Raw genomic sequence first — 12,252 nt, forward strand, 5'->3', positions numbered from 1 at the left:
ATAAGCCAAAATATAGGTTTTCATAATCATCTCTTCTCTTCGCAAAAAAAAAAAAAAAAAGAAAAAGAAAAGGGAAAAAAGAAAAAAAGGTAGTGATAAGTTGAATTTGTCAAATTATTATTTTGATTTTGACTTCTTACTATTGACCATTGGTTTTGATAGAAAAACTAACTGTAGCACTTTAATACAAGCAATGAGGGAGTTATATATAGGTTTTTAAATCATAAAGAATTATATGATAAAATATTAAACCACAAGAGGATAAAGGCAATTTACCCAAACAAATAGCTCTCCCAAGAAAAAGACAATTAAAGATTGATTATGTCTCTGATAAGTGTTTATTATATGTGTATTTTAAGTAGCACCATGTGTTTATTTTTGGTATAATTTAGGATTTTTACGAGATAACTTGCTCTCTAAACTTTTAAATTTTGCGAGTTTCATTCACTACAAGAAAAATTATATTTGGAGGCACAACAAAATGATGGAATAGGGAACTTTTAGAGGCACTTAGACTATTGAGGCGCACACATGAAATGTCTACTAAACTACCCGTTTGGAAAAGGTTGGAGGCGCTTTTTAATGCCACGTTTAATGAATTTGATGCACTCACAATTGCCATGATAGAAATCGTAAATAGGCACAAACCAATGTCTCTAAAGATACACTATAAAGGCATTTTACTTGGTATCATTTTTGTCCTTTTTAGGACACTTGTACATGTTACCAAAAGATGTTTGTCTAGGCACAATGAAGTGCATTATATACATTAATGGAGGCAGTTCACAATGCAGTGTTTGCCTATCTTTCAGGGCATTTTCTACCGTTGTTAAAAGGAATCTTCAAACTCTCAAAAAAGTGTCACGATATGTGGTTTTAGTAGATGCATTAGTTTCAATGTAGACATTGGCAAGTGCCTCAATAGCTGTCTGTTTTTTTTTTGGTGCAATTTTCATCCAAATTTTGTACTCTAATCTCCTAATACAATACGCCAAACACATAACATGCAAAAGTAAGATAGCCATTATGCCAAAGAATATAAATCTGCTTGAAAGTTTATACCTCTCATAATAAATTTTGTGACCATTTCATAAAGTACACAAATCTGAAAGTACACAAATCTGAAGTTAATTCAAAAATAGTATTGCTTCTCTAAACAAAAGGCTGCCATCCAACTCTTGCAATAGAATCCAGCAGCATCGTCACAAAAATATTCCACAAATTTGAAGTTAAGTCAAAAACTAGCATTGCTTCTCTAAACAAAAGGCTGCCATCCAACTCTTGCAATAGAATCCAGCAGCATCGTCACAAAAATATTCCACAAATTTGAAGTTAACTCAAAAACTAGCATTGCTTCTCTAAACAAAAGGCTGTTGTCCAACTCTTGCGATAAAATGCAGCATTGTCTTTTCTGAAAGTGCAACTATCAATCCCCATGAATCTTTACCTATACATTAAGTAAGAACACCACTTCATTATCCATCCAACTTACAAATATTTGTAAAGAAAAAAACTTGAACAGTTTTGTGTCAAAGTATACCAATTTCAGTGGCCAAGCAATCGGTGCACCAAGTGCATCTTCAATTGTCTGCAAGAGCCCATAAGGCCTAATCAATGGTTCGCTGCGTTCCACCACAATTTGTACTAGTATTTCACACCAACATGGTCCTAATGATTGTCCGCCAACAACTTTAGAATGATCAATTCCTTGGAGGCGACCAATAGCTAGACATTTTGTTGGATCAAACAAACTGAAAATATCCACCCAATCACCTTCCTACAAGATAATTTAAAGTCATAGAATTGAATTAGATAGATTTATTTTAAAAAATTTGATAGAGTTTCCCCTGCATTTTGAACATTTCTCCAATTTTCAGCAATAAAACTTAACAACCACGACCCTACTAAGTTGAAATTGCCATGTTTTACTATTCAACATAACCAAACAAAATAGCAGTTTAATTAATCAACAAGTTTCAAACAATAAAAGCATCCTCACATGATATAATCACAGTAAATTCTTGAAAAGAATCATGAACATACCTGAAGAGAACGAGCACCAATAGGTGATTTTGAAACCCGATTAGAGGATGTTGAATTTATCGAGCCACCGGTTATTGAGCCACTATTTTGCTGCTGACACACCATTGCTTTGAGCTCTGCAAGTTCTTTGGCTTGGTCTTTAAGCTGCTGATCTTGCTCAGCAAATTTTTCTTCCATCTTAAAAATTGCTGCCTTTTGCTCCATAACAATACGCTGACAAGTGCTGCGACTTGGTGCATTACCCCATTTGTCTGATGGTGTCACGCCTAGACCATACATGCGCACACGTCCATTCTTATCTTCCCCAAATACTTGGGCGAATGCATCATCACGACCAACATCATCATTAGAACCAGGAGGAAGTTGGCTAACTTTTTCTTTCAAAGCTTGCTGTATTCAAAATCCAGAAAAAGTTTAATATTAATAAAATCGATTATCTTACATCAATCAAGATAAAATCAGTCTTAAGTTAGTAGACAATTTCAGTCATTTAGGGTACTAATTTCATCAACCAATTAGTGACTTACCAATGTAGTTGCAACGTCATCATTTCCCGGGTTTCCGTTTGAGTCAGTATAACAGTGTTCGAACATGTCAACTCGTGATGGAAGATGACCTAATTTTTTCGTCTATAGAAAACGAAGTCTCCATAAGACCACTAGGTGATACAAGGAAAAACTAAATAAAACTAAAATGTTAAACAGATTTACCAATTTCTTTCGAATTTGAGCATACGATTTCTTCCCAGTCTTATGATTCATTGTTTTCTTGGTCCGACTCATCTTATTCTTCTCGCTGGTATTCTGAAATTATAGAAAACAGTAGAAACTTATAATCTCAACATAGTGATTGATATTTAATAGTTAAAACAACTATACCTTTGTTTCCTCTAAGCTCCAATAAGCCAGAAGATTTCTCCACTGATCTTTCAAGGTCCGTGGATCCCTATTGTTAATTTGACTCTCAATGGATTCATTTGGATTGTAATATTTTGCCTTTAAAGCTGATTTCCAATTTCTCCATTTTTTGCCAATAGATTTCAAAGTCCAGAAATCTGCACCTGGAGGAAGACGAAATTTTTCCTACAATAACACCTCAAATAGTTAGATACATATTTTTGTCATATAAAAGGTACAGATGTACATTTATATCAAGAAAAATGTGTATTACCTTCACTAGTACAAGCATGTCTTGCTTCTTATCAGTTGTCATTTCACGCCAATTTGTCACGTCTATAGGAGCATACTTTCCATTTCTTGCTATTGTTCCTAAGAACTCAGCAAATTTGGACTTATTCTTGCCAACAGGCTCACTATCCTTATCAAATCTAACTTTGTACCGATGACAACTACTAGGTTTACCCCATATTTCTGTCATATATGTTGGCCCTCTAGTTTTTCTTTGTGAATTTTCATCTGCATTTTCTTCATCTACAACCATGAAATATGACCCCAGTGAATTTCATTACCAAAAGAACTAGTAGAATTGAAATTTTCAAACTGGATCTCAAGAATGAACTGCAAAACTTAGCGTGACTTATTAGAGATGTACCTGTAGAATTAGGCTCCTCAATGTGAATCTGATTTTCAGCTATATCCTCGGGTTGATCAACAAGTGTATTTCCATTAATCTTCTGTCTTTTAGTCCTTGCCATTCCTACAAATGAAAACATTTAACAAATGGAAGAACACAAATGCAAAAAGGATAGCAAAATCTCAAACAAATATGATAATAGTAAGGCTATAACTAGACTGAAGTTTTTCATCTACAAAGGTATCAATTTTAAAGTGCAAGTAGGTGGGTTAAAATAGAAATTTCAAAGTAGGCAAATGCAAAGACATAACAAGGATAATCTGAATTTGCATCGACAAAAAGTGCATATGAAATTGGGACTATGTTCATAGTTACAACTTTTACAGTTTAAATAGCAAAAAATAAGCATTTCAACAATTCAGGCTAGTGGAGGATTTCATCTCCATCATCTTCTCGAACCCATCGAATGTCTTCATTCTCATTGTCCATTTGAGTTGCTAAGGTAATTGTGCTCTGCAAATACATCTCAGTATCACATACGGGGTCCATCATAAACTCATTCCTTGGAGATGTAGCAACAACAACACTCCAGCCTTCAGCTACGGGGTCTGCAACGTAAAAAACTTGTGAAACTTGGGTTGCTATCACATATGGCTCAGGGTGAGGCTTTACATTCTTGAAGTTGGCCAATGTGAATCCATCCTCATCTTGTTTTAATCTTTTGCCTTTTGATATCCAATCGCATTCAAATAAAGTGACAATTCGGCCTTCAGTGTAATTTAACTCAAGGATATTCGTCAAAATACCATAGTAAGCCATGTCACTTAAAATTGGATTATTATCTTTAGTACTTGAAAAGCTTGATGTTGTTGCATTGACAAGAACCCCACTATTTTGAGTTTTCCTTTGAGATTCTAATTGTCTTGTATGGAAGCGAAAGCCATTGACAAGAATCTTTTTATATGTTCTCCCCACGTTGTTTGGACCCCTAGCCAGAAGTTTCAAATCTTTGGAGATGTCAACACCATCAGCTACTTGAATCTGCTTAACCTATTATATAAAAAATGTAACAATGACAAAATTTCTTCTTTGATGCATAAAAAATATAAGAGAACCTGTAAGATTGTTCAGCTTACATGGTTCGAAAACCAATCTGCAAAGTTCTCACAATGAATACGCTCAATGACATGTTTTCCAGCATGTGGATTTTGCTCCTCCACCATTTTATGGTGTTGGCTGCATATAGAAACTCACTAAGTATTCAACATATATAAATTTTTGAATTGAAAGGAATCTACTTACTCAACATATGGCTTGATGTGGTCGCAATTAAATAGCACATATTGATGTGCTTTTCTCAAAATTTCATTGCTGAAATTTGTTGGAGTTCCTTTTCCTAATGGACGACATGAACTGGAAAATATATCCAACCTTTCACTTGAGGTCTCGCCCACATCATCATTTCTACTTGTCCGATTAAACTTCGTTTCAACATAATCAGCTAGGTATAAGGAACAAAAATTCAAACATTCCTCGGCTAAATACCCTTCAGCAATGCAGCCTTCTGGTCGACTTCTATTTCGGACGTAGGATTTCAAAGTTCCTAAATACCTTGACAAGGCAAGTTTTAATTCAGGTTTAAAATATTGAGATGAAGTTAATTACTAAAAATGTCTAAAATTTGCAAAATACTTCAATTAAATATTTCATGAGTACCTTTCTATAGGATACATCCACCGATAATGAACAGGCCCTGCTATTTTTGCTTCGCTAACCAAATGAACAGCTAGATGTACCATCACATTAAAAAAGGGCGGTGGAAAAATCCTTTCCAATTGACAAAGTATGATACCAATCTCTTTTTCCAAATGAACTAAATCTGCCGGATCCAAAACTTTGGAGCATAACTTGCGAAAATACCTGCTCAATTTGATCAAAGGAGAGCGAACTGCTTTTGATAAAGTTCTGCGCAAAGCTATTGGGAGAAGCTGTTGCATCAAAATATGGTAATCATGACTTTTTAATCCAGAAATTTTTGGTGGCTTTACTTTAACACATCTAGAAATATTTGCTGCATATCCATCTGGAACTTTTATCCCTTTCAAAACTTTGCAAAACATCTCCTTTTCCTTCTTTTTCAATGTAAAGCAAGCTGGAGGCAGAACACTCCTACCATTTCCCTTCTCAATCGGATGCAATTCTGATCTTATACCCATATCACGAAGGTCAAGACGTGATTTTTTATTATCTTTGGTTTTTTCCAGATTCAATAATGTAGCCACAATGCTCTCACAAATGTTCTTCTCAATGTGCATAACGTCAAGATTATGACGTATCATATTGTCTTTCCAATATGGCAAATCAAAGAAAATACTTAATTTTTTCCAATTAAATGGCAATTCTGGATTGTCGCTAACTTTCTTCCCAAGTTTAATACCATAACCAGCTAACTCATCTAAAATTGCAGACCCCATTAACCTTCCCGGTGGTTTTCCATACTCTACAGACCCATTGAAAGATTTAGCATCTTTGCGAAATGGATGATTCATTTCCAAGTACCTCCGATGGCCCATATAGCAATATTTCCCCCAATTTTGTAGATGCTGTGAAGATGTGTATTTATGACATACAGGACATGCAAGTTTTCCTTTAGTACTCCATCCGGAGAGGATTGCGTAACCTGGAAAGTCACTAATGGTCCACAAAAGTGCTGCACGAAGTTGAAAGTTTTCTTTTCTTGATGCATCATATGTATTCACTCCAACATCCCACAATTCCTTTAATTCTGCTATGAGAGGTTTTAAATATATATCAATATTATTTCCTGGAGCAAATGGACCGGGTATCAACAATGACAACATAAAGTTCGGTTGTTTCATACACATCCATGGCGGCAAATTGTATGGCATCAATATTACCGGCCAAGTGCTATGAGTTGAACTCATATTTTTGAATGGATTAAATCCATCTGATGCTAGGCCCAACCTCACATTACGAGAATCTTGAGAAAATTCTGGATGCTGAAAGTCAAAGGTCTGCCAAGATGGAGAATCAGCAGGGTGCCTCATGTTACCATCCTTAGTACGACCCTCTACATGCCATCTCATATGGCCTGCAATTTTAGAGGACATAAACAGGCGTTGTAACCTATGTTTTAGGGGAAAATGCCATAAAACCTTATGCGGTATTTTTCTTCCCTCACCAGTCGGATCATTTTCAGATTTAATCCATCTGGATTCTTTACATGTTTCACAATACTTTCTGCTTGCATCTACTCCCCAATACAAAGTGCAGTCATTCGGACATGCATCATATTTATCATACCCAAGTCCTAATTCTTTCATTAACTTTTCAGCTTCATAATAAGACTTAGGCAAACCATCCATCGCATCTGGAAAGGCTTCTTTCAACAAATCAAGTAACATATCAAAAATTTTGTTGCTGAGTTTACCAAGGCATTTGAGGTGAAGCAACCGAATCATAAAGGAAAGTTTTGAGAATCTTTTACATCCAGAGTAAAGCTCTTTGTTAGAATTATCAATCAGATTGTAAAATTTTTCAGCTTCTCCATTAGGCAATTGGTTTTTGTATTCAGTTCCATCTGTCTTTGTCTGATCTTGTTCAGAAATTCCCAATGCATCATGAACCAAACCATGCATGTCATCAAGTTCATCCCGTACCCCATGTGAGATATCATGAGAAGTAGGTTTTGGTGCACTAGAGTAAACAAATTCTCCATGAGCTGCCCAATGGGTGTATCCTTTAACAAAACCATAAACTTTCAAGTGAAGTTCTGCATTCTCCCTGGTAACACATACACCACACTTACATTCTTTACATGGACATAATATCATCCCATTTATACTTGAATTCTGGAATGCATAATCTAAGAATTTTTGCAAACCATCCCAATATTCTTTGCTTCGTCTATTCTTTTGCATCCAAGTTTTATCCATATTCTGTAACCATGACAAATTTAACCTTAAAATATGCACATTCATACATATACATACATATATATATATATATATATATATATATATATATATATATATATATATAAGCAAAAAAGCAATTAAGAATATCAAGAAGCTATTTGGAAGTCAACAAGAAGGTCACTGTTTGAGGTAAAAGTACAAGCCATTAGCAAACAGACCGAACCCCAAAGGTATTCCACCACTAGCCATTTATCACGTATCACCAAGTAAACAGTTTTTTACACGAATCAATGTTAAGAACAAAATTTGCATGTCATATGATATATCCACTACAATGACACTCCAGTTTAGAAAATAATTAAGAATCCAAATGATCAAAAGATGAAAAGGAACGTACATTACAGGTTCAAACAAATGAACAATATAATATCATATATGTAAATTAATCTAATTTCTAATAAAAAAGAACACAAGAATATAAGTTAGCTTGTACCTCTAGCGAAATCAATGTGCACCGTCTTCAAGAACGAACACTTTTCATAGATAGCTATCTTCAATTCAAACCTGTTATGAAACATTAATGAACTTAAGTAAAATTTTAACAATTGTATAATATTTTGAATAGATGGTATACGTCCTTCACTAATTATTCAAGAAGAAAATAACATTAGCTTGCAAATTTCTTGACAAATATTTTGGAAAATGAGAAACAACCAAAAGTGCTGAATGACTTTTCCTAATTATTCTAATGCAAATAGAACAAACAAATATAGAAGAGTTTTAAACTTATCTTTTTGAGATGCAAATTAATTGTTTATATCTATGATTAGTTCTCTTAAATTTTTTTGTCTAATTGGAGCAATGATTTTAATTTTCCAACTAAATCAGTGGCTATCCAAGGAATATACTTTCTTTGTGTACATATATAAAATCACCAAGATATGCAAGAAAATGATCCAAAACATGCACATTTTCCCCATTTGAACAGAAAACCACAAATGCAAATTATTCTCATTGAATAACATTTTCATGAAAAGCATCGGGATAGCAGGAATTTTATCTAAACTCAAGAAATATAAAGATTGTATGTTCATGTTTGAGGGATTAACTTCACTTTGGAAGTTAAAATTCAGAACCTGTATTGGTGCCAATTATTTTTTGGTCCTTCAGTATTAAACTTGTATGAAAGAATGCTCATATCCCTCGTATTATGTCCCTGTGTAAGCTCAAAGACATGATTTTGTCTTCTTGGGCTTCACAACAACATTCGCCCAATTTATAATGGGCAAAATCCAAATTCATCTAAGCGTTCACCTATGTTATTAGGAAATTCATTCAGAAGATAAATATCTAGAGACTCGGTTAATCCAATTGTCCTGCATTATTCCAGAAACCTAGCAACTTTCCCCAACTGGCTCTCAGAACTTCTCGCATGCACAAACAATGAAAACTTAACTAGTAATCAAGAACTTAATAAGATCTTAACTAGTAATCAAGGACCTCAAATAAGGTCCGTCTGAGGAGAGAAAGCAAAATAGCAGAGAAAACAAAGTTTCGGCTTAAATTTTTTTTCCTCTATATAACTGGAAGCCATACAGAAGCTCAAGATTATCAGAACAGCTCTAGAAAGCAACGGATGAATGTAAAAATTTATTGTTTATCCTTGAAATTCATTTGATTCAAGTAGCTGCTGGCATCCACGCGACCAGGCGAGCACAAAATGTCTAGAGCCAAAGCCATCATGATTGGACACAATTTAGCAAAGACCCTCTTACGCTTTCATTACTGCTTCAGTGCACTGTTTTATTATTATATACATTTCAAATTGAAGGATTGCTCTCCTCCGCATGAATAATTATTACCCATACCTCAAACCCTTAATTTTGCAAGAAATATCGACAATCAAATTGCAATGATTCACGTACGGCAGGCAAAGCATATGATTTTCAAAAACCCATAATACACTTACCTTTTAACCGCTACACCATCCTTCTCTTCCTCTGGTCAAATTGGAGTGCATCTAAAACCCAAGATAGACGGAGAAAGGGTAGGGATTAAAGAATTAAAAAAGAATGTAGGCTTGGAAGATTGATTTTGGCGATGATGGATTTTATGAATAGGGTCCACGGGTTTAGATTTGGAGAAGAAACTGGTGGAACTTTTGCTGTGAATTGTGAGAGGCGGAGCTTTCAAAGAATGTATTGGGCAAATTTTTAGTGAAGCGGCAGACTATTAGTGAAGCGGCAAAAATTTCCTTGCCGCGTTCTTTTTTCTTTTCCCCGCGCTTTCTCACCATTTCTTTTATTCCAGTGACAAAACTATGTCGTTTCTATCTCAATTTTCTATTACTTCTGCTGACATTCACAGGTAATGCCCTAATAGCTATTCTAATTTGACATATCAAAATTTTCAATTTAGAAAAAATATAAAACAAAGAGCAATGCTACTTGGTTCATGTTATTTTATTATGACACTCACTTTTTCATGTCTTCATAAAAGATGTAAAATAACACTTACTAAAAAGTGTCATTATAGGTATGTCATAATAGGACTTTTTTCTTGTAGTGATTTGAACAGTTTAATGTGTAAATTTGGTTATATTTGCAAGATTTGAAACATGATATAAACATTGGATCGAGATGGATTCATTTGAACTCATTTAGTGTATGATTCAACTACGATTTGGAAAGTAAAAGAGCATAATGCAAGTATTATTGGTGCAATGCATGAACAAAAATAGGGCTACTTGCTTGTGATCCTAGTAGTGAATTGGAATAGAAACTAAGGAAACGTCACTGAAAAGAAAACGTGATCTCTGAATACGCAAGCTCAGGTTGCATATTCTCCCCTATTTCTCTACAACTTGCCCTGTAACTTGCCCTATTTTACACCACTTTCTAACTCAATTCCAGCATAAAATTTCGGCTACACATGCTTAAGAATATTTAGGGAAGTGAAAAGGAAGCTTTACGTCATTTCATTTGACATTGTTTGACTCTCTTAATACTATATATGTAAGAATCATTAGAATAGAGAGGAGTTCTTGGTTATTAGGAAGAGAGCTTAGTTATAGCTTTTTCTTATTCTCTCTAGTTAGAAGCTTGTAAGAAACAATTGGAAACTTCATTGTACAACTCATTTGTTGAACAAATAGAAGATCTTGGGAGCTTGTTCAGCATCTTGGCTAATCTTTCTTTATCTATCTCTTTACTTGTGATTTATTATGTGTTTATGCAATGAAGTTATGTTCTTTCTTATCTTATATCACATGAGTAGCTAAATTTCTAGATCTAGATAGTAGATGAACCTTGTGGCTATTTGATATGAGTTGAATACGATTTGCACTTGTTACCTCTTGTATTAACTTATCCATATATGCATGTTTATCACTTGTTGTTTCTTGATCACCAATAGCAAATTTTTGGTTGTTGTTATTCAATAAAAATTAGTAATAATGATGGAATAACATAAATGGAGTTTAAGAAGTAGACTTATGAGAAGAGAGATGCACTTAAGTGGATTATCCTTACATTTCATGAAGAACAAAAGGGTAGATCTGGTTATTCATCATGAGAATAGGGAAACTAGTCTAATCTAAGCCACTACATCATGAGAATAAGTTTTGGTAAATTTGGAAATGAATCCTTAGTTAAACAAGAGTAGTAACAAGAGGTAAATTTATTCACTTGTATCTTTTATGCCATAAGTGCATTCTACACCCTAGACTCAAGTATTTAGTGGATTTTCTCCATTGTTTTCTTGCAAGTTATCTAGTTGAGTAAGTTAGTTAGTAAGTAATTGTGATTTCTTTAGATTCTGTTGATAATTACTCTAAATAATAGAATAAGTAAGGATCTAGTACTTGCACTATTGGCTCTTTGTGGGATCGACTTGATTTATGCCCTTTTTAATACCTGTATATTTGTAATCAAACGGATATATTTTGGATTTAACTTGCACCTATATTGAAAATCCGTCAGTCTCATTAGCCTAAATATAATAATGAACTTTCGTTTTCTGTAATTCATTAGCTTTTAGTATACAATCCTAATTGCTTTTAGTACTTTAAAAGAAAGTGGTAGGTCAAATTAGATATCTCTATTTATTCAGTGTAGATGATCACAAATCCATTCTAATTCTAGAAATTAAAAAGAAAGTTTGATGAAAAGAAGTCACTTCTTGCAGTAAAATTTTTATGAATATAGATTGTGTAATGGATAAGATAAGGTCAAGAGGAAAAGTTTACGGTAAAGTTTGTTGTGAATCAGCAAATTCTAAGTGTTTAAGAGTTATATTTTTTAATGACAAAAATAGTGCACACGGAGGAGGGAAGACGTCTCTTTGTTTCATTAATTGCTGTAAAATTGACTTTCTTCCTCCAAATGAAATTTGTCTAAAGGGTGCCGTGTAGGTTAACTTGTTAAGACGAGTTCCTTGAGTTTCTAGGAAGAGTGCAATTTAAAATAGTAATAGTCTAAAAGAACAAAAGATAAATTACGTAAAATATGTCGACCATTAGTAAGGAGGGTATATTTCGGTGTAGTGAAGTACATTATATTTAAGGAACTTCTCTCCAAAAGTGGGAGCTTCTCTCTCTAGTGTGAGCTTTTCTCTCCAAGGTGGGAGCTTTTTCACTTTTTGCTTTCTTTACGCCTGTTACACCCTTTTCACCGCTCATCCTTTTGAACAATTCGTACCTCTCAACTTTTAACCTTTCAAATTTCAAATCTTCAACTGT

The 12,252-nt window shown here is 34.1% G+C and overlaps 1 protein-coding gene across 5 annotated transcripts; it reads right to left on the reverse strand.

Annotated features, from left to right (window-relative positions):
* Positions 1 to 1,045: 1,045 nt before the first annotated feature.
* Positions 1,046 to 9,769, reverse strand: LOC113689319 (uncharacterized). 5 transcript variants are annotated; one of them, XM_072050797.1, is made up of 10 exons: positions 9,484 to 9,769; positions 8,008 to 8,078; positions 3,595 to 3,699; positions 3,214 to 3,473; positions 2,922 to 3,125; positions 2,754 to 2,846; positions 2,571 to 2,672; positions 2,044 to 2,433; positions 1,541 to 1,777; positions 1,046 to 1,447 (listed from the first exon to the last, which is right to left on the reverse strand). In XM_072050797.1, the coding sequence occupies exons 3-10, from the start codon at positions 3,695 to 3,697 to the stop codon at positions 1,427 to 1,429; spliced, it is 1,410 nt and encodes a 469-aa protein (XP_071906898.1). In that variant the 5' UTR covers positions 3,698 to 3,699; positions 8,008 to 8,078; positions 9,484 to 9,769; the 3' UTR covers positions 1,046 to 1,426. The 5 variants fall into 5 exon arrangements, with proteins under 5 accessions (XP_071906898.1, XP_071906897.1, XP_071906896.1 ...); XM_072050796.1 differs by lacking the exons at positions 8,008 to 8,078; positions 9,484 to 9,769 and having other exon boundaries at positions 3,595 to 3,994; XM_072050795.1 differs by lacking the exons at positions 1,046 to 1,447; positions 1,541 to 1,777; positions 2,044 to 2,433; ... (3 more) ...; positions 3,214 to 3,473; positions 3,595 to 3,699 and adding exons at positions 3,820 to 4,626; positions 4,713 to 4,812; positions 4,879 to 5,187; positions 5,293 to 7,380.
* Between the last annotated feature and the right edge of the window lie 2,483 nt (positions 9,770 to 12,252).

This window comes from Coffea arabica, chromosome 5c (genome assembly GCF_036785885.1).
Source record: "Coffea arabica cultivar ET-39 chromosome 5c, Coffea Arabica ET-39 HiFi, whole genome shotgun sequence".
Classification (NCBI taxonomy): Eukaryota; Viridiplantae; Streptophyta; class Magnoliopsida; order Gentianales; family Rubiaceae; genus Coffea; species Coffea arabica.